This window comes from Pungitius pungitius, chromosome 20 (genome assembly GCF_949316345.1).
Source record: "Pungitius pungitius chromosome 20, fPunPun2.1, whole genome shotgun sequence".
In the NCBI taxonomy this organism is placed as follows: Eukaryota; Metazoa; Chordata; class Actinopteri; order Perciformes; family Gasterosteidae; genus Pungitius; species Pungitius pungitius.
The window spans coordinates 10,539,305-10,564,673 of record NC_084919.1 but is presented as its reverse complement, the minus strand read 5'-3'; the positions used below and the strand labels follow the sequence as shown (position 1 = coordinate 10,564,673).

The 25,369-nt window shown below is 42.1% G+C and overlaps 3 protein-coding genes across 8 annotated transcripts; all 3 read right to left on the bottom strand.

The window, feature by feature from the left end:
- Positions 1–63: 63 nt before the first annotated feature.
- Positions 64–7,395, bottom strand: laptm4a (lysosomal protein transmembrane 4 alpha). The gene is made up of 7 exons (XM_037449507.2): positions 7,160–7,395; positions 5,936–6,056; positions 4,320–4,396; positions 2,840–2,962; positions 1,913–2,008; positions 1,581–1,679; positions 64–1,184 (listed from the first exon to the last, which is right to left on the bottom strand). Exons 1-7 carry the CDS (start codon positions 7,286–7,288, stop codon positions 1,110–1,112), a joined length of 720 nt encoding a protein of 239 aa, XP_037305404.1. The 5' UTR covers positions 7,289–7,395; the 3' UTR covers positions 64–1,109.
- A 1,059-nt stretch (positions 7,396–8,454) lies between these two features.
- Positions 8,455–10,606, bottom strand: LOC119194963 (syndecan-1-like). The gene is made up of 5 exons (XM_037449508.2): positions 10,463–10,606; positions 9,637–9,715; positions 9,461–9,519; positions 9,275–9,365; positions 8,455–9,191 (listed from the first exon to the last, which is right to left on the bottom strand). Exons 1-5 carry the CDS (start codon positions 10,526–10,528, stop codon positions 9,034–9,036), a joined length of 453 nt encoding a protein of 150 aa, XP_037305405.1. The 5' UTR covers positions 10,529–10,606; the 3' UTR covers positions 8,455–9,033.
- Positions 10,607–11,369: 763 nt separating this feature from the next.
- Positions 11,370–25,166, bottom strand: pum2 (pumilio RNA-binding family member 2). Of its 6 annotated transcripts, none has more exons than XM_037449830.2 (23): positions 24,811–25,166; positions 23,048–23,390; positions 21,805–21,873; positions 21,463–21,568; positions 21,092–21,180; positions 20,816–20,988; positions 20,179–20,470; positions 19,988–20,081; positions 19,761–19,868; positions 19,483–19,628; positions 18,903–19,023; positions 18,180–18,320; positions 17,619–18,044; positions 17,289–17,516; positions 16,863–17,130; positions 16,635–16,764; positions 16,393–16,527; positions 16,142–16,279; positions 15,674–15,799; positions 15,345–15,416; positions 14,359–14,480; positions 14,010–14,202; positions 11,370–13,453 (listed from the first exon to the last, which is right to left on the bottom strand). In XM_037449830.2, exons 2-23 carry the CDS (start codon positions 23,375–23,377, stop codon positions 13,322–13,324), a joined length of 3,639 nt encoding a protein of 1,212 aa, XP_037305727.2. In that variant the 5' UTR covers positions 23,378–23,390; positions 24,811–25,166; the 3' UTR covers positions 11,370–13,321. The 6 variants fall into 6 exon arrangements, with proteins under 6 accessions (XP_037305727.2, XP_037305722.2, XP_037305724.2 ...); XM_037449825.2 differs by having other exon boundaries at positions 21,092–21,279; positions 24,811–25,165; XM_037449827.2 differs by having other exon boundaries at positions 16,399–16,527; positions 21,092–21,279; positions 24,811–25,165.
- Positions 25,167–25,369: the final 203 nt, after the last annotated feature.

The following is a 25,369-nucleotide window of genomic DNA, read 5'->3' as shown; positions in this document are numbered from 1 at the left end:
ACTCACAAGTTGTTGGATGAGCCAAGATTGAAAAGATTGAAGCAATATCACAGATCCAATCAATGGGGGAAAAAAACAGGATTTATTAAAACTAAATTCAAAACACAACGTTTTGACAGCAAGACGCAACTTGCAACACTTGCTGCTCTTCATTGTGACAGCATGAGAACGTCTACTTCAGCAAACTGTACTTGGCATGAATAAAAGAGTAAGGGATGAAGATAGAAATGTTCTGAATGGTTTATTGAAGTCAAATCTATTTCCACTAGGGTAAAAATCATATAGCCAGTAAAGTAATGGAAAGGTTGTTGATAAGCATGCAACTACTAAAGTACACACAACTAGCGGATTACCCCACGTGTTGTGGGGCGAAAAAGAAGCAGAGAAGATGATCCATCACAAACGCCTCTGGTCTGTCTCAGAGTCTCTGTCCGTTGTTCAGTCTCAGCTGGAACTATTCACTGGCTTTGCAAACACGTGAGAGCAGCACACCGTGACACAAACGTCGAGGGTGGCGGTGGACTGAACCACAGCAAAGCAAAATAAATACTGTGAAAAGTGCTACTGACTGTATTCAAGACTGGAATAGCCTAGCGCTTAATAATTGGGGAGGAAACTAACACAATTCAACAATAAGAGCTATAAGAATAAGAGGATTGTCATAATATTTTTTTTTTACACTTCATATATCTATATTTATAGATAGGATGGCGCTGAATTGATGATAGCATTTCAAGCAGTTTAACTTCACATGTATCCTTTTTACTAAGACATAAAAAGGCCAGAGGGTTGGGAGGGTAGGCTGGTAACTTGCGTTGCTTTTCAAACATCACATTCATTCATTTATTTCACACAGATTTCAGTCCCTCCCACTTTCCTCCGCTCACACCTCTGGGATGCTTTATAGACGCTCTGTGCAAATACAGAGGGTAGAGTTGGACAAACATTGTCAGTGGCCTTACACATACACAGTTGTGGGCTGTTCAGAAAGGGTTAGTGAGGTAAAATAGGAATGCACATGGTGGTGTGTGTGTGTGTGTGTGTGTGTGTGTGTGTGCATGCGTGAATTTGTGTGCGTGTGTTTGTTTTTTTGGCAACAGGGCTGGTGCTTAAGCAGGCATGTAAGGGGGCGGAGCTTCCTTTTCTGGCATCTTCATTGCCATCTCATAAGTGGGCAGGATGTACTGGAAAAGAATAAGAAAATAAAACATAAAGACCTACACATATACAGTGTATCCCCTAGGTTTAAAACTTTTGGGCGTTGGGGTGCAGACAGACAGACGGAAACACTGATGTAGTACTATGGAGGCAGACGCATCATTGGGCGGCATGTCGTGTGTTAAATCATTTGCAGCATTGGAAATGAGCAATAAATTCTAAAGTCTAAACATTTGAGATGTATCTGCCCTTTATTGCATTTTTCTCTCACATAGTCTAGTTTAAGAATCTTGAGACCTCCAATGTGGTGGTGGCACGACACCTGCTGGTTGACTGTAGCATTACATATTGCAAATTCTGACAGATTGCTTTTTTTTTTTTTTGACAGGAGAAACGAGTCATTCTTTTAACCGCCTGCATACCTGGGGAGGGGTCTCAAAGGCCGGGTAAACAGCAATCTCGGGCATGTTCCTGTTGTTGATGTACTTGTAGCAGTTCCACACACAGTTGATCAGGTAGGACTGGAACACAGATGCATTTCACGGTTTACTCAGTGACAGATTTGTTAAATCACAGTATGTCTTTACTTTAAACAGGATAACAAAGCAATGTACGTGGTTTGATTCATCTATTTCACTCATCCACTGACAGGAAACTAATATCAATTTCATTTTAAAATCATTTCATTACCATGTAATTAAAGGAACAAGCCCACCCAATATACCACATGTAACTGTATCACTCATCATTTCACCTTGAGGATGATGAGGAAGGCGAAGAAGACCAGCACAAAGAGCAGCAGGCAGCTCGAGTCCAGAGAGAGGAGGTTATCCTTGTACGGGAAATCCGGCTGAGGAAGATCAGAGGTCATTTAAGGCACGTTTCCACCGAGCAGTACGGTACGGGTCGGGTCTGTTAACCATGATTTGGCGAGCGTTTCCACCGCCAACAGTACCCTTACTTGATAGGCGTGGTGTATTCCAGAAAGTAGTGGTAACGTCACTTGATCGGCGCGGTATTGGACGGAAAGTAGATTGACGTCATTCGATCGCGCGAAAACTGAAAGCTAACCGCAAACAACAATGGAGACATGCAGCCGATCCTGATCTTGCGTCTCGATATGTGGCTGTTAAAGTAAATGCTGCGCGGCGACATTGTTGCGACGGTGTTGTAGTTTAAAAATGGCGCCTTGTGTGTTTCTTTCCCCTTGCGGCACGCGCAAATGACGACACTCTTTCAACCAATCAACGTTCTGCAGTGAGTCTAGCTCCACCCTTTAGTACCAAACAACTGCGCCAGGTACCCCAACGGAAGGGTACCCAAAAAGTGGTACTTTTCTCAACTTTTGGCAGTGGAGAAACAAATAACCTGTACCGTACTGTACCGCTCGGTGGAAACGCGCCATTAGTACTCAACTCACATTTATATAGGGGGAGGGTAATGAAAAGGAAATGTATCAATTCAGGATTTTCTTAAATTCTTTTCCGGGACCCTGACAGCAGCATAGTCAGGTGCTTCTCCGCTCTTTCAATGACAGTGGAATCAAAATGTTAACAGTGTCCTTTTAATGCGAGGGGAAGTTGTTAAGTAGAGGATTGACATTGAAATTAAAATATGTTCTCCTTTGAACACGAGTTGTCGGTATCCTGTCGACGCGATCAGACTGAGGGCAGGCACTCACCAGCTGGTCCAGGTAGTCCTTGATCCGGGGTAGGTAGGTGAGAGAACTGATGGCCACCAGGCAGCTCAGAGCAAAGTCAAACAGCTGATAGCAGAAAAATGGGATGAGCCAGCCGTCACGATGCTGAGGAAAACAAATCATGTTGTGAGCCACGTCAACAATTAGGCAGATTGTTTTGAGGGTTTTATTAGGATCAATGGGTACATGGAGGGACCATGTTGCATTTTCTCCTCCACCATTTCAAGGCACATCCTTGTCTTAGATTGACTTTTAAACATATCTGTATGAAGTAGGTCAGCTCTGCTGACATTTTACAGATCAGGTTTATTTACAGCCAGAGAGTGTAAATGTAACAACAGTTTTCAGTGTTTTAAAGTAGAGATGCACCCATACGGACTGAGTAAGCTGATGGCCTGTCTGTGACAGACAATGCTATCTGACACCAGGTGGCCTATTTGAACCAAAACAAAGCAGTTCATATATGTACTTTCTACGTTCTGTTTACAAAATAAATGAAAGTCCGGGTTAAGTCAAGTCTGATGATAACATACACAGAAAAGATTCCATTAATTTCGAAGAGGTAGTGTTTTCTGCAGAAAACCAAAGCCCACGTATTGATGTCCGGTGTGAAAAAGTCAAATCGGTGCATCTCTACTTTAAAGTCTGTTCTATTTTGAAATCTAAAATTGCTTCTCCTATGCTTAAATTTGAACGTTTCCTTGACCGAAGGCATTTTTCCTTTGGGTCAAACTGTGGCTGCATCATCAGATGTTGTTTTGGAGTGAAGACACAGGAAGTGCTGACATATGGACTTTGTATTTTAGCGCATCTTACTGACACAATTACGTAGTGAAGGTTGAAAAGCAGCAAAGTGGTCCTTTCACTGGGCTACCGTACAATAATCTCTACGGGCATTCTGGGTTTTTTTCTACGAAAAATTGGTGTACTCCTACGTCACTCGCTGTCCCTTCATTTTGTAGCAGAACATTGAGGGTGTACATGATCATAGCTTAAACACTCTGCACCGCCACACTGCATCAGGAAAAAGGATTTCTACTACAGTCTGGGTATTTACAGCATTAGCAAAGCTAAAGCACATCTCCCCCACTGACTGCCGACATGAATAGAGTGCAGAGTCTACAGGTGTGCGTCACGCTTTAGCCGTACAGGATTCCCAACTAGCAGCTTTATGCAGGGCTACGTCGAAAAGCTACCAAACCTGTCCGTCTGGATGCCATCAGGCCGGCCTGTGAGGTGAAGACGACAGGCAGTAAGAACACAGTATTGTGTGCGATACTCGTACTGCATCAGGATTCTCTCTGAACGGTCTGAACATCTCGTCTCGCTTACCTCAGAACTCTGGTGCAATTAATATACAACTTGAAAGCAGGGTTTTTTTGCATTAACATAATACAGTAAGCAACCATGACTACAAAATCAAATAAGAATTCAAAACCGGAGGTTCACCGGGAAGACTTACAGTAATGGCTCCATACACCATCATGGCACTGATGGTGAGCATCAGCAGAGAGATGGCAAATCCAACACAGGCATTCTCTGTATAAAAACAAATGAGAATACATAAAGAACACCAAATACAGGGAAGGATTCTTACAAGTTTAGTTTTAGTATTTTAGCTTTTGCATAACTCATTAATGAATCAGTCTGTTCAGGCGTACAAGCGGTCGTCTGCGCTCCAGAAGCAGCAGTCATTTGCATTCGGTGTAAGTGAGAAGTCTCTGGGGCTTCTCTCCTTCCCACTAACTGGGTTTTAAAGGCCAGCTCTGGGGAGCTTTAAGCCTCTCACTCTGAGCGGCGGGTCGTCCGTCGATACACAAGAACACAGCCTGGGCTAATTAAAAGGCCTGCCTTTCACATCCTCTTTTCTCTCCATTACTCAGTCTCTCCTTCCTCAAAGCCCTCAAACTTGTTGGGCTAAATGCTAGAGAGAAAGCTCCAGCTGCGCTACGGCAGCTGAACATTTCACTGTTATTTAATGGCTGAAAATCAATATATAAAACTGTCAGAGGACTCTAGGTCTCATTAAAAGGCACCAACAGAATTCTCACAGGCTTAGTTTCTAGCATTAAGTATACAAAAAGGGACGGTATATTGGAGGTGATGAAAACAACCTCTTTTATTATGTGTAAAACATTTAATCATTCTGGGTACTTTCCAAGACAAAAGGAGTTTCTTTTTTTTATTTCAGTGTAGCATTTTACCTATGTTTTCAAAAGGAGACGTAGTCAAATGTCTGAACAGTCTAAACCCAAACATATTCAGTTTAGCTTTAAATAAGCTTTGTAAAAGCAGAGATGAAACTTTCAGAAACCACCACCAGAAAATATGTCAAACCGGCCACCACTGTTATATTTCTCTTCCTCTCCAGCTGAGTCACTGTTTCAGAAAAATGAAGCAGCCTTCCCCAAGACAACAAAACAACTGCCAGCTAGACAGAAATGCCTTCTGGCCGTGCCCCTCCACATACGAAGACAAACTCCAATGATGAACCTAAAACCTTGAGGAAATACAAAGAAGAAAACACCAGCGACGCCCTACTAAATAACAATTAGTTCCATTTACATTGCACAGCGGTGTGCCGTTGTCCTCATGAGTTGTTTTGCAGTCAGTGGGGAGTTGTGCTCCCTGTGGAAGATGAATCACAGATTCAACCTCAGTATGACATCAGCTCCTCTATTAGCAGCCACACACTTCTAAACCCGGAGCAGATACCGTTGATTTACAGGTGAAACTCGAAAAATTTGAATATCGTGCAAAAGCTCATTACTTTCAGTAATTCAACTTAAAAGGTCTATCTATCTATCTATCTATCTATATATATGTATATATATAACACACACACACACACACAATATAGCAATAATCATCAAAATGATATCAAATAAAAGCTTGAAATATCTCACTTTGCATGTAATGAGTCTATATAATATATTATATAGTAACTCATATTACTTTTGCACAATATTCTAATTCTTCGAGTTTGACCTATAGTCACAGAGGCCAAGGCGTCTTCCCTTGAATAAAGTGGAATAAAGAGGCCCTAACAGTAATTCTCATGAAGATTACATTGCTCACCAGACATCCTGTCGGAGGCAAAGTAATGGTCGATGACCTCGTACTGCAAGTCAATAGTGGGCACGTTCTCTGGGTGGGTCACAGCTACAGTCAGCAGGATGCCCATCAATAGATTCACTACCTGAGGAGAGGAAGGAGGGAAAAAAATCATTAAAAGAACTTTTTGTTTTGTTCACATAATTAACAACATTATCCAATGATCGTATGGCATTTTGAATTCCCTCCTTTACGTTGCGCGATGCGTTTGACACTCAACAATAGTCCTTTAAAAAGATGGAACAAAACATTGTCAACATGTTATCAATAATTGGACAGGCTGCGTTTAAAAGTTGAAGTGCTCAGAAAAATTCAAGAAGGAGAGAGGTGGTAAAGTATAAAATGAGGATGTCTGTTATTTCATCCTGATTATGCATTATTGTGCTAAAATTTGGAGATTGGCAACAAGTTCAAATACAAAAGATCCAATGATCAAGAACTGCAATAGTGTCTTTAGCAATTGTGTGCTTCAGGTCACAAGTCACCAAACATGACCACCCACTGTGATGCCATGTCTGGACATTGTGCAAGATTTTGGTTTAGTTACTGGAAGCGGTAATTTTAGAGTAGAGGAACATGGCGTGTTTCTTCAAAAGAGTAAAATACTGGAAACAAAAAGTCAGCAGGCGATTTAAAAATAAAACCAGAACCAGGAACCTCCGCCATGTGATTAATGTGTTAATAATAACTTAAAATATAGGTTCATCTGCAACACGATCACACATGCGGTGCTACGTGGTTAAGCGGTCAGCGGGATGTCGGCTAGCTTGAGCTAACGGGTTAGCATACCGTTACGTCAAGTGAAGATGTCATTTCAAACATTCAGAAAGCAGATGCGGGTAATTAGCAATAATCGGCTGTCGTTAACCGTCGTGTCAGTCTACTGGTATTTTCAAGGTTAGACGAGTTGTATCGACAGAAACACTTCACCGTAAGCTAGCTAATTAAACCTGAAAAGCTAACGCAAGCCTAGTGTTGTCGGTTAACGTCACCGCGGCATGTAACCGCTATTATGTATTCCAACGTGGCCGCTAGCTAACAACTGAGTGGCTTAGAAACAGTCATTACAACGACATTACTAGATAATGGCTGGTAGACATTGTGAACCTCGGTACTTTAGGGACTTTGGCATAGTTGATAGGCAGCGCTAGCTAGCATTAGCTTAGCTCCATCAACCATTTTACGTACCATGTACCATGTTCCCAGGATGATGGTTCCCGTGCGGACGTGGCAACATCCACAACACCTGGTGGTGTACAATCTTTCTCGACTAGGCTTGAAGTGATGCATGTCCTCCACAAGCGTAGGAAGAAACATCGGTGGACCTTGACGTGGAGGAGAAAATTCTTCTCAGCATCAACAGTCAACGAACTAACAGCGAGGAACGCCCACCACTTCCTTGACAACTTGTGCTACACCGAGGGTGAAAACAAACGCTCTCAGGGGCGGGGCCGAGATGGTTTAATCTTGAGTGACAGGGGTCTGAACCAATAAGCCATGAAGACATTCCGAGTTTACCCAACAGGCTTCGGGCCATGTTGGAACTAATACGATGAAAATCATGCTTATTTACATTAAGCTTCCTATAAAGCTATGTCTGAATTAACCACTGGGAATAGCAGTATATTGCTACATGCACAAGGCATTTAGGTGGACGAATGAGGACGTTAGTTTCCCATAAAATGTGTTTAATACTGCTGAAGGGAATTATAACACCACACTTACATCATCAATCAGTTTAATAACCCCATATTATGGACTGGCCAAAAGGCAAAACCATGTTACATACACCATTTATTTAATCAAAATACCATTATGTCATTAATAATGACTAACTAATACATTTGTATAATATAACACCCATTTCCGCATTAAATCACTCATCGTTACTGAAATTGACTAATAAACTTAATCATCTTACTTTACTATATATATTGTGTAATACACAAGGTGCAAAGATATGTACACAAGATGCTTCCATTATTATATGCAAGGGGTAAATGTTTTAAGTCAAATGTATCAACAATTATGTAATATAAAACAGTACATGTGATTTCATGTCATACATCTATACATCCGTTAGCCGTTACACACGAGATAGACACCTGCCACGCTCACATTCACGTTGCAGTAATCAATTAGCCTAAGTTGTATGTCTTTAGACAGTGGGAGGAGCAGCCCGGTAATGAAATCATATATATAACCATATATTTCAGCAGCCGATCTTCATTGTACCCATTAAAAAACCCTTTAATTCCTCATTCATACGGCACATGGATTATTAATTTAGTAAAACAAGGCTTGTAGACATTTTAGAAAAACATTAGTCCTATATGCAGCATTGTAAGGCCCCGCTGGACCTGGAGTGTGACGTAGGCTGACATGTTCGTAGCAGACATTTTGGCTTGTAGTAAAGTGTTACTAATAGGGGAACATCACCTAAATTAACTTATTTTATTTTGACGGTCTAGCGAAGTTTGAAGACAATAGTTAAGGACACAAGATACTTTCTTGCAAAGACTGAAGTCTCAAACTTGTGTTGTAACATTTTGTGTCGACATTTAATGGCGGACTGATTTTCATACTGTGACGCCAAAAAAAGGGGCTATTAAATATTTTTTACAAAACATTTCTTACAAAGTGACTGTACACCAGATTTATAAAGAATTCGTACAACTGCAGGTCAAAAATGATCACAGCAACCTATCTTCTGAAGACCCACTTTTACTGTGTGGCTTATTCCTGTCATTTTTACATGCATCACATTTAATTTGATTCATTTATTCTATTTTCATCTGGTTTCACGTGTTTGATCAGGTTTTGGTTTTGTGTTAGTAGTAATAAATTAAGACAATTTGTAAATAAAGAGTTCTTATATTTCATCCTAATCATAAATACAATATCAAATAAACAGATACTACGGATACATATCCATTAAGTGCAAGGGTAAGTGTCATTACCCATCCTTCACTCCAGAAAAACAAGTAAATACCCTCTCTAGAGTATTTCCTAAGTTACAGACATTGGCTTCAGAGCGTGAACAATGTTGTGAAAGTTTAAGGTTAAACAACAACTACCTCCCTGTTGGGTCCATGATAATCTGAAGCCTGTTGTTGACCCGGGATGTATCCTTTGGTATCTTTCTTCTTCCACATGTAGATTAACACTGCTCCCAGTAAAACTGCAACGGCCGCTCCTATAACTCCTCCTGTAATAACGGCTGTGAACATAAATGGCTGGAGTTAGAATACAAACACACGGCCTATCTGTCTGGTTAGTGCAACGAGGGGTGCTGCAAAGTACCGGCAACGATTTCTTTGTTGTCCAAGAGACTCTTGCTGTTTTCCACAATGACAAACCCTGATCCGCCGTCTTTGTATATATCTTCAAAGTTCTGAAGACAAAAGCATTACCAGAGAACTTTATTTCCTGCTCTGCCATCTATATTGTAAAGTGAAGAGATAATGAGAGTCGTAAAAACCTGCATACATGTAAAGTATTCTTGGTTCCTTTGCTGTTGGGTTGACGGATGATATTTTCCATTTCACCTGCAACACAGTGGACAACATGTTTTGCGTTTTATTATGCAAATAAAAAGAGCAACTCATACAATATAAGTGGATTATAACCATTTTACAGCCACTGTGCATCATACTCAGCATTACCTTGGTCTGACGAATCCCCTGAACCAGAACCGTCCCATTCATAACCCGACCCCTCTAAATCCTCAGGATGGGCAGAAAGCTAAATTAATGGGAAAGGGGGAGTGAGGGTATTTCATAATGCAGATCACCACAATAACATTTCCCGTCGTATTATCCGATATAGAAAAACAGATAAGAGGTGAAGCAATGAACTTTTCTTAGGAGGACAATAAAGAAATGAATCATGTGACAAAGTCCTTTAAAAGCAACGCTGTGGCTGACAAACTCAGAGTGATGCCATTGTTATCATCAGTAAAGTTGAATGAGTACAGAACAGAGCTGGAATAAAAAGGTCACTCCACCCACTTGACAAACACATAGAACTCCACCAGAAAATTAAATGTACTGTTAATATGCTGCAACATGCACCAATCATTTTAACATCTGTGAGGACGCTCTAACGCTTAAATGGATGCAGCGCATCTTGTGTTCAACATGAAATGGATCCAAGGATTGTTTCTCCGAAATGTTTGCATGAGTTTCTTCACGCACAAACCAAGAGGAACTTTCCCACAGGTGTGGATATTTCAGTGGGTGGGTGCGTGCGTGCGTTAGCCACTATTGAAATAAAATAGAATAAAATGAGGATGTACAAATGAGACCATTGGTAAACACAGATAACTTTAACGCGTCATGGTTTCTAAAATAAACTCAAGAGCGAACCACCAAAACGATCGTGTAAGTAAACACACCTTTACACGGCACAGTGCAACCAGCTGTGTTCAGGAAGTGACGGAGGTGAGCACGAGATTCACCAGACGAAAAAACGGGAGTGAAAATGACTTACCGACATACAGATGGGATGTATTAATCCCAAAGCCAAAACAAGAGAAACTGTCAAAGATGTTGTCATCCTTCTGGTGAGTCGGAGTTCAGTTTATCAACTGGATCTCAGGAGATGTTTAAAGGTTTGAACCACGAGCCTCCACATCGGCGCTTAAACCCCGCCCACAACTGCGCCTAAACCCCGCCCACCACTGAAAACTGTGAAAATAGGCCCATTTCATTCTTTTATTTTCTCAATTATGGAATGTATTATTGACGCATTAACGTTTTGGCATTATTATAATATTGGGGCCGGTCAAGGTGGAGCCAATCTAAATACTAAAGGTTTATTCATAATACATTCTACATTTCAAATGGAATGCAACTGGAAAATATCTACCTGATATAGTGCGGTAGAAGTAATGAAATCTGTATATTTGTGACTACACACATACTGTAATGCAGTATGTATTGTAAATGTATATGGTTATGCATGCATATTTTAATTACTCAGTTTCCCTTGCAAATATTATTCAAAAAACTGCTTTATATATATATATATAATTATAATTAAAATTAAACCTTTCACAAGTTAAACGTAGTAAAAACACAACAAGGCTGGTCAAATGTTAGAAGAACAGTTTAATCATACAGTCACAATTCTGCTTCCAAAAATGAGTTTGATTTTCTTAATCTAACATCTGGAAATGTACATAAGGCCACCTGAAAATGTACATGACTTTGACAGTGTGACAAAACTCATATGTTCATATTTATATAATTGACAATATTTTACATTGCTTTTGCTTACAAGGTAGACGCTGTTCCAAAATACAGCATTCATCTGTACAAAAATAATTCTTGTCAAGTCCTGTGAAATTATGTATGTATCAGAGAGGACTAAATGCAGCCTCAATTTTAGTACAGAGTGTTTTTTTTTTTTTTAAACTGTCACTTCAGAAATATTATCAACAGTGGATTATACAGCTCCAGTACAAATAGAGGCTGGCCCTGCCCATTAAAGATTAAAAACCAAAAACCATGCCAGATTGTGAAGCCATTAAGATTTTTTTTTTCCTTTAAAATAACACTTGATCAAATAAAACTGTATACATTATATTCAAGGGGAAAGGAGTGATGAATATACACACATCAAAATGCACATTTCTGCCTTTTTCCTCCCCAAAAAGTGTAAAAGACATCCCATTTACAGCATAAACGTTTACAAATGTACAACTGTACAGACGAAATAAAAGCATCACTACAAATTTAGAGCAAGGCCTGTCAAAACACCACAACTAGACATATTCTTCTCGATTTAAACTAATAATCTTACACTTAACTGCACATATACTACATGTATTCTACAAGTATTCATATGATGCCATCACTACGAGCATTACAGGTGAATGGTATCGCCTTTGATGGCCCCGAAGACCCCCACCAATGCACTTCCATATCCAACCAAAAGACGAAAAAAATAAGGGGCGGGGTCTTTTCAACATCCCTTTCTCCAACGTATCCCACTAAACTTCTAGTTCAATTCACCTCAAATATACAGAACTGGGAAAAGCACCACTTCACAACATTTTTTTTTAATGACTACTCTGCCCTTCAGGCAGTGGGGGTCCCATCGTCGCTGCGAGCCCCAGCCCAAAAGCAACAACTTACACCTACATAAAGATGCTATACATCGTTGAACTACTACTACGCAAGAGATGATTATTCAGTACATAAAGATACCGTTTCTAGGGCAGTGTTCATCTCAAAGTACAAGACAGATAAGATGTCACACTAAACATGATAAAGGAAAAAAAAAAAAAAAAAAAAAAAAAATCATTCCGAGGATTAAAACCTGTCACAGCATGCCAACACATACCCCAGCCACAAAAAGCCCCCCCGCTACAGTCATTTCATGTTCAGATTATACGCCTGCTGTACAACCAAATCAATGGCAGCTTTTTGTTTTGCATAAGGTGTCGTGTCTCTCCCCCCCCCCGGGCGGGGCTCAGTGGAGGCAGCAGCTGAGGTTGGTCAGTCTGTAATATTTAGTACCGAAAAGTGTTTAGAAGATTCCATCAGGCTCACTATTAGCCGATTAGCCCGAAAAGGAATAAGCCACCACTGGAAACCACCACCTAGACTAAAAGCACCAACCCCTAAGCAGAGCTCGCTGTGGGTGACTGTGGCACAGGACACATAGAACTCGCCTGTGGCCGGAGGGGTCTACATCAGCCCATACTATGTGGTGCATTTAAAAAATAAATTTAAAAAAAAAAAACTAATCCTTCAGCTGCTTTGGCAAGGGGAAAACCTTTACTGTGCACAGGGTAATGTACAATTGCCTAGACTTAATGAGAACAGCTGACATAAGTCTCGTTACAAAAACAAAAGGAATCTTTTTTTATTTTTTTTTAAAAGGATTACTCCGTTTAGCCTTAGAAAATCACTTGCTGGTGTTAATTGTAGGAATTGGAAATTTCAGCAGTGTATAATTTTTCTTTTTTCTACAGAGAATTTACAAGGTAAAAAACTAAATGTACAAGATAATATGAAAACCAGTCAAATACACCAATTACATCATTAACAATGGGCTTGTGCTTTACCCAGGAAAAAGGAAAAGAGAAAAGAAACATAAAATCTGCCTGCTGACTGTGCATCCCCTGGGGGGCCACACTGGGGCCCTGCACCAGGGGTGGCAGAGTGGCAGGAGTCAGTTGTCACAGCGTTCTTAGGTGAAGTTGACATGTCCTTTTTTTTGGTAATTCCCTCAAAATGGGATAACAGAGGGTTTCAAAGGCTAACCCCTTTGTCTAAGGAGCAACTCTCAGAACAGGTGGGGGAGGGGGCGGGAGGGGGAGAACCCGCTTGTTCGACGTGACTACATGAGGCCATTGGTGGGGCCACCGATGGGACCGAGCTCAGATCCGCTTTTCATGTAGTACTTCTCCAGCTTGGCTAGAATGTGCTTCCCATAGGTGTACTTGCGTAGAGTGGCAATGTGAGGACGGATCTGTAGAGAGTAAAGGTCAGCGCATTAGAGCTGAGATTTCATTCATCAATTGATGTCATTTCTGAGGAAACAATAGCAACAATTCAATGGTTCACGCAGGTTCTTCACAATAGTGTTTCAAAGATTTGGGGTTTTTGGACATCTGGTTTACAGGCGTTGTCTCTGATTTTGGTAGAACATATTCAATACATTTTAACTAGCCTAAAAACAATGGGGTCTAAGAAGTTTAACTAAATTGACCTAAATCCATATTGTTAAAGACAAGCAACATATAGACGTGTCCATGATGCATTTTAAATGTGGTAAGAAGCCTAAATATTGTTTCGGGTCTGACCTGGTCACTTTGAATTTGTTTTTATAATATATATATATATATATATATATATAAAATAAAAATGATAAAAATAATGATCCATAATGTTTTCTGATGAAAGACATTTAATCACCATAATCATTCATTGTATTTAAGAAACAAGTGTAAATGTTGTGTTCCGTTTTGAATATACCCCTTTGAATATACCCCTTCAACATCTGCAAGATCACACAGATCACCAACCTTGTGCATAATTATCTTGCGCTGCGCAGGTTCTGCCATGTCAATCATCCTTTGAACAACATAGTTGGCATACTGGTCCTTCATCATGGTGTACAGGGCGCTGTGGGGCCCGTCCTTCAGGCAGCACACCTCATCGATCAGCAGAGCTCTCTCCGCACGAGAAGAGTGGATCACACATTTCTCCACAACATTGCTGAGGAAAAATACAGATGATCAAAAGAGTTTACTACTTTTTAATAGTCAATTTTTGTTTTTTCTGTCCATCTTGCATTTGTGCCTGTTACAGGTGGGTCAACATCAAAAGTTGGTGGTTTTCAAATAGTCATTATATTAGAATATAACAACTTACCTTGCAAATTTGTGTTGACTGAGGACCAGAACCTTTCCACGAACCTCTGCGACTATCTTGCTTTTGTCTTCTGGTCGGCCGTGCTCCAAAACATGCTGAATGACGTAGTTACCATACTGATCCTGCAGGGGGCAGAGGAGGTGTGAGCTCAAGGTAAAAAGCCCTTCAATTTTGACAAATAACACAAGAATCCATGCAACACCCTCAACTCTGACGCTCATGCACTACTTTCAGTCTTCATTTGTGTGAAATAATCGTGCATCTTTACAATGATGTGTAGACAAATGAGTGACACACCCCACTGGTAGCCTTACGTCATCACAAAACAGATGCTGTTGCTGAACGGACAAACAACCAATAGCTTCGTTGCCCCTTCAGGAAGGGGTGATTGACAGCTACTGGAGTCATTTTAGACGATAGAGAGAGAGAGATGGGCAGGAACTCACCTGACCAAGCAACAAATGACATCACTCTGAATCGATCCTGTTCAAATTTGTTCAGTAGGTAATGTACCCGCCAACTTTAATTTGGTACCATTTGCCTTTAAATTCATGTCCTGTCAATCCGTTTTAACAAGAACCTGCATTATTTTGCTACCAGACTTTAGGTATAGCTGAACGCTCAAAGTGTTTTAAGAATAACTTCTGAACACTCAAGCAGCCCTTTGGCTTAAATTCCATGGAAGCTAACGTCATACAATGACAGTGAAGTAAAGCAGATGAAACAGAAAAAGGATTAATCAGAGGATGCTTTAGGCAAAGAAGAGGGATCACCAGACAGCAGGGAAGCCTGTGCCTTGTGATCCTTTGTGGCATAACCCAAGATAAGGAAAAAAGGCGAGAAAAAGGCGGCTCGGAGGGTTAAGAGAAGTCTTTAGAGGTTAAATTAGATTCTTAACAGAAGAAAATATATATATATTTTTTTTTAAAGGGGGGAAAGAGGAAGGGAGGATAAGGACATCCGCATGAGTGGCAAATCGCTCTGACCTTGAACAGTGCATCGCGGGACACCGTATAATATGTTTTGGGTGTCATCTCCAATGATACGCCTTGATATTTCTAGATGGAATAAGTGGGGGGGGGGCAGGGGGGATGTTTAGATAATCACATACATCCGATGCAACGACAGCTAACACTACAAATACATTCATCCTTACAATTAGCAGACCACAACTACACAAGAACAATGACAAGCTGAAAATATGAAATGCTCAAACATGAAGGAGACAAGCAAACACAAATGACAAGCAGGTATCTCGACAATGACCTGTGACAGCTAACAATAAGGGCGCCGTCAATGTGACAGATGTGCTCACCTGGCCCAGCTGTTCAGAGTGCTGATGCAGCTCTTCCAGGATGGGTAGAGTCTGCTCCTGAGTGCAGTGCTCCAAAATCCGTTGGATAACTCTGCAGCCATAAGGGTGTGTGGAGAGCACAAACACCTGCAAAGGAAAGTAAAATAAAACTTAATATACAGCCGTTTGAAGATTTCAACTTAAACGCCCTCTTGTGTTGAGCGGTGCGATTGAGTTTCTATTTAATGCAATATAAAGACAGTGCCTTGTTTCAGAATACAAGTTTAATAAACTGAGCATAACCCTGAGGTCTGAGGACCTCCACAAACCTGTGGAATGGACCCTATGTTTGCATTAGACGTTCTACTCCCAAGTCACATCTGTTTTTGTATAAACAACGCCATTGATAAAAACAAATGGGAAAACATTATAAAATAAGGAGAATGAGCCACACGGTAGCTGAGCCATTGCTTATGATGATAAACTCACCTGTCCTTGGAAGGCCTCAATAATGAACTGTAGGGCCTGAGGCTGAACACACTCTATACACTTCTGCACCACATGGTTGCCATTTTGGTCCTTGACGCACTTCAACACATGGCCATCCAGCTCACGGACAATGTCGCTCTGAAGTGAAGATAAAAAGGGAAAGATAGCTGAATTTCAATGTCACCGTGTTGACTGAAAGACAAAACACCGCTGGCAAAAACATCATTATAGAGAAGTATAATCTCACTTACAATTACCTGCTGGTCTGAGGAAATGGACTCCAGGGCTTTCTGAATGACCCGACAACCATACATCTGCAAAGCCAGTGGAAGGACGTGTCCACGGATGCGCGTAGCCAAAGCCAGCTTCTGGTCTGCACTTCCAAACTGCAAAACACAAAGCAAACTATTGCACACATGCTACAGAAATATTACGGTCACCTCATGTCCGTTTTTATTTAAATGAACCTTGGGTTAAATTAAATGGTTCCAACCTCAAAGAACTTTTGGATGACATAGTTCCCAAATACATCAGTCATCAGTTGGTATGCCGCTTGCAGAATCTCTCCAAACACCATCTGCCTCTCGGCTGGAGTGGCCCGCTCTAGTTTCTGCTGGATAAATCTAGACCGATGCAATAACAAAAAAAAGTACTGATAAGAAGCTTGGGGTATTTTGGTTAACCAAAGAAGTGTTTTAAAAAAAAAGCCCTTAGCAGCCACCTAGAGCCATGCTGGTCTTGAGAGAACTCCACCATGTGGCCGGGCAAGTCACGGAGTTGGAGGTTCGGGAAGCGGTTGTTCCTGAAGTCTTCCAGTAGGCGGCTGCGTCCAGACGGCATGACATCAGAACGACTGTAGCGAGGACGAGACGGCGGGAATAGCTGGCTGCTGGAATTGAAAAGACTGGACGTGCCCCCGGCGCTCCGGTACTTGGCCTCAGCTCCAGGAGCGGCAGAAATGTAGCGCCCGCTGCCATTTGTCAGGCCACCTAGGATTAGACAACAACCGGATACTGTAGCAGTCATAGTTTCAGTTGCAAATTGTCTTTAAATATGGGATACAACGCCTTGGGACGGATATTTTACATGCAGTCAAATCAAATATGCAAAAGCCATCCTCATCTGTGACCAGGAATTGTAGGCCTACCTAGGTGAAGACTGTTAGAGGATCCATGTGAGGAGGGCAGAGAAGGTGGAGGAGTAAGTGGAGAGTGACCTGGTGTGAGGCCAATGGGGCTGGGTGAAGAGGAGTAACCCAGGCTGTTGTAAAAGGGCTGGCCGATGGGAGTTAAACTGCTGCCCGCGCGTTTGTATAGATCCGAAGTGGCCAGCAGGGAGTCCCTGCGAGAAACATTGCTACTGGTGGAGCTGGACACTGCAAGAAAAAAATAAAATAAATAACAAACAGTTGAGAAAACTGACTCCGAAAAAGAAAGGCCTCTCAATCCTTGTGCAGCTAGACTCATGAGTCACTGACCAGAAGAGCCAAAGCCTCCGAGAGCAGAGCCCAGGCCGACCCCGAGGGATCCACCGGTACTGCTGAAGCCCAGTGAGGTGGTTTGTGGTGGCGGCGCGGCAGAGGTGTGTGAGAATAGAGAGCTGCTCTGAGAAGTGTTCGGGACCGATCCAGAGCCGTAAAATGAGCTGGAGGGCAGGCCACCGCTGGCTGGGGGAGCCTGCTGATGTTGCTGTTGTTGTTGTTGTTGCTGCTGCTGCTGTTGTTGATGATGATGATGTTGTTGTTGCTGATGATGCTGTTGCTGCTGCTGGTGGTGGTGTTGCTGTTGTTGTTGTTGCTGCTGCTGCTGCTGCTGATGCTGCTGCTGCTGCGCCATTGAGCGGTATAGACCGCTGCCTGGAGGACCAGACATGTTACCGGAGCCAGATGCTGACACCGCAGCTGCTGGTGGGGAGAGAGTGTAAAGTGTGAGGGGTAAAAAAGGGAACTGAGGTCAGAAAGACCATCAATGGTCAAAATGAAGGAAGCAAAGTGGATCCACATACTGGAAATTGTGGTAACTAGTGCAAAACTACTGACCAGCTTGTGCCGCTGCCGGGTTGATGAGGAGAGGGGTCTGGACTAGACGAACTGGCCCACCTAGACCAGCGCGGGCACCAGGGCCCATCACCAAGGCCCCATTCTGGTCATAATAGGCTGCAGGGGCCAAAACCTGATACCCTAAAAAGATAAATTAATACATGTCAGCAATAAAATATTTCTATATAAAACGTACCAAAAGATCTTTGACTTTCTATGCGCACAAAAAAATGAATTTGGTTCACATGACGTGTGGTGTATTTAAATGCTGACTGACATGATTTTGCACAGGTGTGCCTTGGGCTGGTCACAAGGGAGGCCACCATGAAAAGTGCAGTTTGAGCACAATCTCACAAATGAGCCGACTGCAGGAATGCCAACTGGATGTTACTACAGGTAAATTGGATGTTACTAGCATTAGTCCAGTTCACTTTGTGTTTTCTAGAACAGCCGACCATGTGTAAGCAACCCGGACATCAAAATCTGACCAGCCAGACAGCAGACAAATTATTTCTTAAAAAGAAAAAGGTATTTTAGACCATGTGTACATGGAAAAAGTCTAGTAAAAGGGGAGATTTTTAGTGTCCAAGCAATGATAAAGGAAAATGTATAGCTATATAAACAATTCTGCAGAGCATACATAAAGGGCAGTTCAACAACATGCAAATGGGTTAAAATGTGTCTTTAGCTATTTTTGGTGATTGTACAAGGCGGTCTACCAACCAGACATTCCTGCGTATGCCAACGCGGGGTTAGCGGCCGCTGCTGCTGCCAGAGACTCCTGCTGACTCGGTTGGCCTTGCCCGGGCGTAAGAGGTCGCTGGTTGTTTCCTTGGCGCATCACCTGGTGAACATAATGATGCCATCGTTGTGCTGAATTGAAATCTATCACACATGGTGATTGTGAAACGAATTATACCACCAATCCGCTGCCGATTGGGACACAACCCGCATACTCATGATATTCACTTATCTAGTTAGCATTATCAGCTATTTCGGTGTGCACTGGCAGAGGTAATGGTGCAAAGACATTTGCCCAAAATGTTTCCACATTGCAATGGGTAAACAAAAATATAAATCACGTTTCCAATTGAGACATAGCTAGACATAGCTATTTTAAAGCAATGCGTGATTTTATAACGTTTAGATTATGCTTTAAGTTGAGCAATCTATGGTTTTACAGCATTTGGTTGAATCTCCAGCTTTTTGAGTGAATAGAGCTTGAGTGTTAAGTTTGTAATACTGCAAACAAATAACTAAATATTACAATACTTCAGTATGCCAAAAGTACACCACTTCCTACCTGTTGTTGGCCTGGCCCTGGTCCCTGGTTGGATGCTTGCTGATTAGCAGAGTGATTGGCAGATGATGCAGCCTGTTGCTGGAAAAGGTTGGCCGGATACACACCCCAAGGAACCCCATAGTACTGTGGTGGAACCACGGTGGGACCTGTGGAAGACATTTGGATGTTTCTCACGCATTTTGCAAAACTGATTAGAACAGTAACTCTTATTTGGACTTTGCACATCTTCTAGCTTTAACACAACATGGAACAAAAATAAATAAGTGCTTGCTGATCACCTCCAAGCGAGGCTGCCGCGGCCAGCCCAGCGGCAGTGTAGGGGTCCGTTCCAGGGGGGCCAGCATTGATAATGTAAGGGTTTGGCACAAAGGCAGGAGCAAGGCCAGCTGGGAAATAAGAGGAACAGTAATATGATAACTTTCTATACATCAAATCTCATTCAATGGCTCCGCAACTGGGGAAGATAGCTAAAGAGTGGCGGCACCATATTACGCAGCACATTTACCGAGATGCTGCTGCTGAGCTGCAGCCAGGGCATATTGCTGTTGCTGAGCTGCGGTTAGCTGTTGCACAGTCAGGGCATTAGATCTCTGGAACAACTGGGGGGGGGGGGGGGGGGGGGAGAACAAATATCACAACCTGTCAATAAAATGTACAGTTTGATAGTTGAGAGATGTGAGCCATTTGTTGACCAACCTGCTGCTGTGAGTTGTAGTCAAACAGTCCGACTGGAGTGCCTGAGGAGTCCACCTGAATCTGGTTACCAGCGTAGTCAAACTGGAGGGACTCGACACCGGCCTGTTGCTCCATACCACCCATGTTCTGGGCCTCCTGGCTCTGAAAGTCCTCAGGGGCCTTGTTTTGGGCAGGGTTGTGTTGTTGGAAGGCATGTGGGTGGTGCTGCCCCATCATCTCCAAACCTGACTGAATGGGACCCATTCTCTCCACTGCCTCTGTAGGGGAAGCTTGGCGGCTCCCAGGAGTCGGACTGGGAAAGTAAAAGAAGCGCAAAAGGTCATTTTTGATAAAAGCCACTCTGAAAAGAAGTCAAGGAACATTAAGACTCTAAGCCTAACATTCATATTCACTTGATTATTAGGACAATTTCAGTATCCTAGGCCTCGATGCAATGATATAATTCACCAAATGATTACAGCAACTTTAATATAGATGTGGCCATTCTGAATTTTTTATTTTTTTATTTTTTATTTTTTAAAAAGAGTTCCATATGATGGTTGGCAAATTTAAAATCACCATATTCTTAAAGCGTCAAACAATCGGTAGCTGTTAAACTCATTTTACTGTTGAAAAAAAGAAAGAAAGGCACACTTACTGGAAGTCTTTGCAGTCTCGCTCCATGCCGTTAAGTAGCCCTCGCCCGTTGGTTTTAGCCGGATCATTCTCATCGCCAACCTTCATCTCTGGACTCTTGTCCTCTTCATAGGGGGAGACTTTCTCTTGGACGTCAATCTTCTCTCTCCCGTCTTGGTCAACATCTCCTCCACCCTTTAGACATATTAAAAAAAACGATTAGAAAAGACTACATCCCCCGTTTACAATAAGTGTTTGATAAGCAAGAGCACCTTCTTGTGAGTCAGGGGCAACTTACATAGCCACCATTCCTGTAACGGCCATCCATCTTGTCCCCAGGAGAAGAACTGAGAACGTACTCCACCATGCTCACCCCAAGGCCTCCACCTTCGGAGCGAGGTGAAAGCACAGAATTGGCATCACCGTTCCCGTGGAAACTCTGGCCTGGCCGTCGCTGCACCATGATTGGCTGGGACACTGAATGATCTGTATAAAAAGCTGTCATCAAATATCTTGATAGATGTGCACATAAACTATTGCGGAGTAAACATCAATGTGGATTAAGAAAGGCAACAGTGAAAAGCCGTGGGTGAGGCAGGATACCATTTACAAAAGTAATTTCCTTTTGAATAAATTCCATAGAACCAGATGTATTAAGGAGCCACTCACGAGACGATCCCCATGCATTGTCCCTCCATTCCTCTCCAAGAAGCATGCCTTTCCTTCCATCCTTGGCCAGCTCGTCAGAATCCCAGAGTTTTTTTGCAGGCAGAAGCTAAACATAAAGTGTTCATCTTTTGTAAGATCAGTTTTCCATAATGTTAGGTGGTTAAGTTTTTGTACGGTAGTTTTGGTAAGTTTAACATTTTCTCACAATCATAATTCAGCAAAACGCTTTAAGTGAGAATCAATTTACTTTGAGAGGCTACACCGGGAGTTTCATAGGAGTTTATTCTTTTACTGTAGTGAAGAAAATGACTGCTGCTAGGACTGCAAAAAAAACAACCGTACCTCTCCCATGCCCCTTGACTCCAAAGCAAGAGCTTGGAAGTCATAGTTCATTTCATCTGAAGCACGGACCTGAAACAAAACAAAAACTGATGGTAAAAAATAAAGCACTTATTGGAAGGCTACAAATGAGATACTACAATATTACATTTGTTTCACGTGCTGCAGAGCAAACTAAACTGAGCATCCATGATTTTTAAATCAATTTTACCCTGAAAATGTCTGAAATAAATGAGCCCTTGCAACATTTCAAGAGGCTGAATAAGGCAGAATTATTTTTATTTCTCCTCAACATAAAGTATTACATAACAAAAACCACTACAATTTTGGGTAAGAGTAAGAATCTCTGGAGTCAATGTGCTTATAATTATGTATTGAAAGATTAGAATCATAGTACTTATAACATAAGAGTTTCCTTTGTCTGAGACAAGAGGACTAAGACATGCATACGAGATTGGGGGAAAAAAAACGTTGAATGGAGACCATTGCAGGGTTAATTTCCTATGACAGACAACCAACAATTTTATGAAGGATGGCCCCAAACAACTTTTACTGAAAAAAAAAACACCGAAACCAACAGAGTCAGATAGAAAATCAATAAAAATCTTATATTATATTAAAAAATCAGGTTAAGAAAATTATACAAATATGTTGTATTAAACTACCATTTTTAGATTCTACCAACTACTTTGCCTTTGTCCTCCAACGGCCCAAATGAATGCAGGTTGGGTGTGGCACAACAGATACCAGTAAGAAGCCATGTTTGCGCGACTATTTCTTTTAAATACAAAAAAAAGAGACTTTAGCGTCAGAACTCCCGGGACAGTTATCACAGCCACTCTCCTGCTGTGCCTGGTAGTAGTCTGTCCGCTGGTGCGAGTGCAACGTACTCGTGCATGTACGTAAATGATCGTGCACGTGTTGGGTCTGCCGTGCGTGGGAAACATTTTAAATTCCAGACATTTTCAGGAGGGTGGGGATATAACGGTAGGGGAAAATTTTACAAGAACATCAAACACACTTGACGATACGGTTCATCTGAGAATAAGATCAACTCAATTACTGGTTAAACAGTGGAACACCAACTAAATTGAGATATCAAATAATCTAGATCTACGGTTAGAATTGCTGTCTGATTAGGTGAAATTTACATTCCCTCCAGTCACAGAAATGTGTAGCTTTAGCCTTTATGAAATACCACCGTTTGTCCCCAAAATACTTAGTTTCATGGCTGAAGACCCTTTACCTGATCGACATGATTGGCATCACCGGTTGGCCAGCGATGTTTGCTGGGTGTGCAGGCTCCGAGCTGCTCTCCGGGCTGCCTCTGAAAGAAATATCCAACTGCGGCGTCATCCTGAGATCGTCCACTCAGTGGAGGCTGCGGGGTACCTGGGGTAGGGTTAACAACCCTCTCCATGCCCTGTAAATGTGGGACTCCGGAAGCCGGTCCGGCTCCCCCTACGTGAACTCGGACACCTCCAGTCTCAGGAGCACCATTTGCATGCAGCATCCCACCTCTTGTCTCCTGCCAGGCCACGTCATTCATACCTAGGATGCTGCATGGAACGCTCATTCCCCGGGAAAGCCTGCAGAAAACAGCATACAGGTTTTAAGTTGTCAAGAACATGTAGCGCTGTTACATTGGCCCGATTTGATGTCTTGCATTGATTGATTTCTGGTCTGCCAGAGCGTTTGCCTGACCCAATTAAGTCAAATATGGTTAAATTACTTTTCATGTACAAATAAAGTCAAATAGAGTCCCCCATTTTAACGTGACAGAGGGGCTCCTGTACAACAAGGCAGGCAATGGAGTTATGGAAATTGAGAGTTACACCATGTGGCCTTTTATAAATGAGGAATGGGATCATTCTAACTTTGGAAATACACTTAAGGATAAGGACGTGCCCAAAAGCATAGTGCTGGAATAACTTGCATGAATATGACCATTTCCTATATTGATAGCTCCATGTCATGGCTGTTGAAGATTGAAATGTTGGTTAGCGTGAATGTCGCCCTGGATATCCTGGAGTCTTGTCCGGGTAATTTAGCCGTGCTTTCGTTTGAGATTGCACAATACAAAAGCAACTCAGGTGCATTACAGACATCTTGATGCAAGATCAAGAATGCTAACGCTAGGTAACGTTGTGGTTAGTTGGTGATAATGACGACCACCGCCACCATTGACGTTGCTAATAATTGCAAGACAAGCGCAGTTCTCACTTAACACAGCTGTTTTAACAAAAGGCATCTGTCGATGGCTTGAAAATCTATATTAGATAGCTAGAACAACAGCCAACACAAGGGGCCATTACCGATATGCAAGCCGTTCGGCAAGATGGCTAGCTAGTGTGGCTAACCTAGCGTCCGCTGCTATTTAGCAAGCTAGCTTACGGCGTTGGCTGCACGTTTACCTTACGCACGGAGTGGGTCAAAATTTCTAATTGATCAAAAATTGTCAACGTGTTGCATGTTGCTGCCTAGTTATTAATATCCGGTCCATTCCGGACACCGGTAGAAATTGGCCGTGTTTATTGTTAGCTAATGCTACTTCGCTCGAGAGAGCACCAGCGAGCTCATTTCAACAAGCTAACGCTAACCGCGGCGGGCCTGCTCTGTTTATTATTGGTGGACGATGCTAGACATCAAAGTTTGGTTAATTTACCATTTCATTACAGTGAGCTGGTGCGCTCCAGTTTAAAAGGGGAAAACGCAGCCATGTGCTTGGTTTCAAACGGGTTCTACCGAATCGGATGCAACGAGCCCGATAAAACCCCTTCATGTGCCAGCACATGCTAATTTGCAACTTGGGTGTTGTGCGAGCTAAAACACCAACCAAACACTCCACTCAGCGGCTAAACAACATGGCCCCCCTACAAGTTCCAAACAGAGGGGCCTTAGCCGCTAAACAAAAGGGGGAAACACTCGCACCGCGGCAGTCGCGATTAAATCAACTGATTTGCGCAGATTTTTGCTTTCGACGTGAACAAACCGAGGGGACATACTCACGCGTTTTCGTTTCGAGAGAGGGTCTATGCTCGTTGCACGCCGTCAACCCAATTCTAAATTGTTTTTGTTTCCTCGGAGAGAGCGGTGATTTAGCAAGGATCGCTTGATAGTCAAAGCTAGGAGGTTTTTTTTTTTCTACGATAGTGCCCCCTCCCTGTAAATAGCGTGAACTACGCAGGCATGCGTATGACAATCAATGTAAATTTGCCTCCCAACATATTGCCGTCCGTAGACCATGTGAAGATGACACGCATGTTCCGCCCGGGTGTGTTTATTGTGCGTAGCAACACAATATTTTATGAATAGGCACTTCCCCTGTTTCCCTCTAAAACTCGCTTACACTGTTACTGAAAATCAAACGTCTCAGTGAACGAAAAAAATATAGGATTTTAGGTAATTCGTTGCCATGTACAATAATAGATATACATTTAAACAAAAAATCACAAAAACGGCTAAAAACAATATTTATTATATGAGAAATAAATTTGTGAGGTCCATAAGAGAAAAATATCATATCAAAGATCATGCAGTCATATTCGGTTAATTTGGGGATGATCTT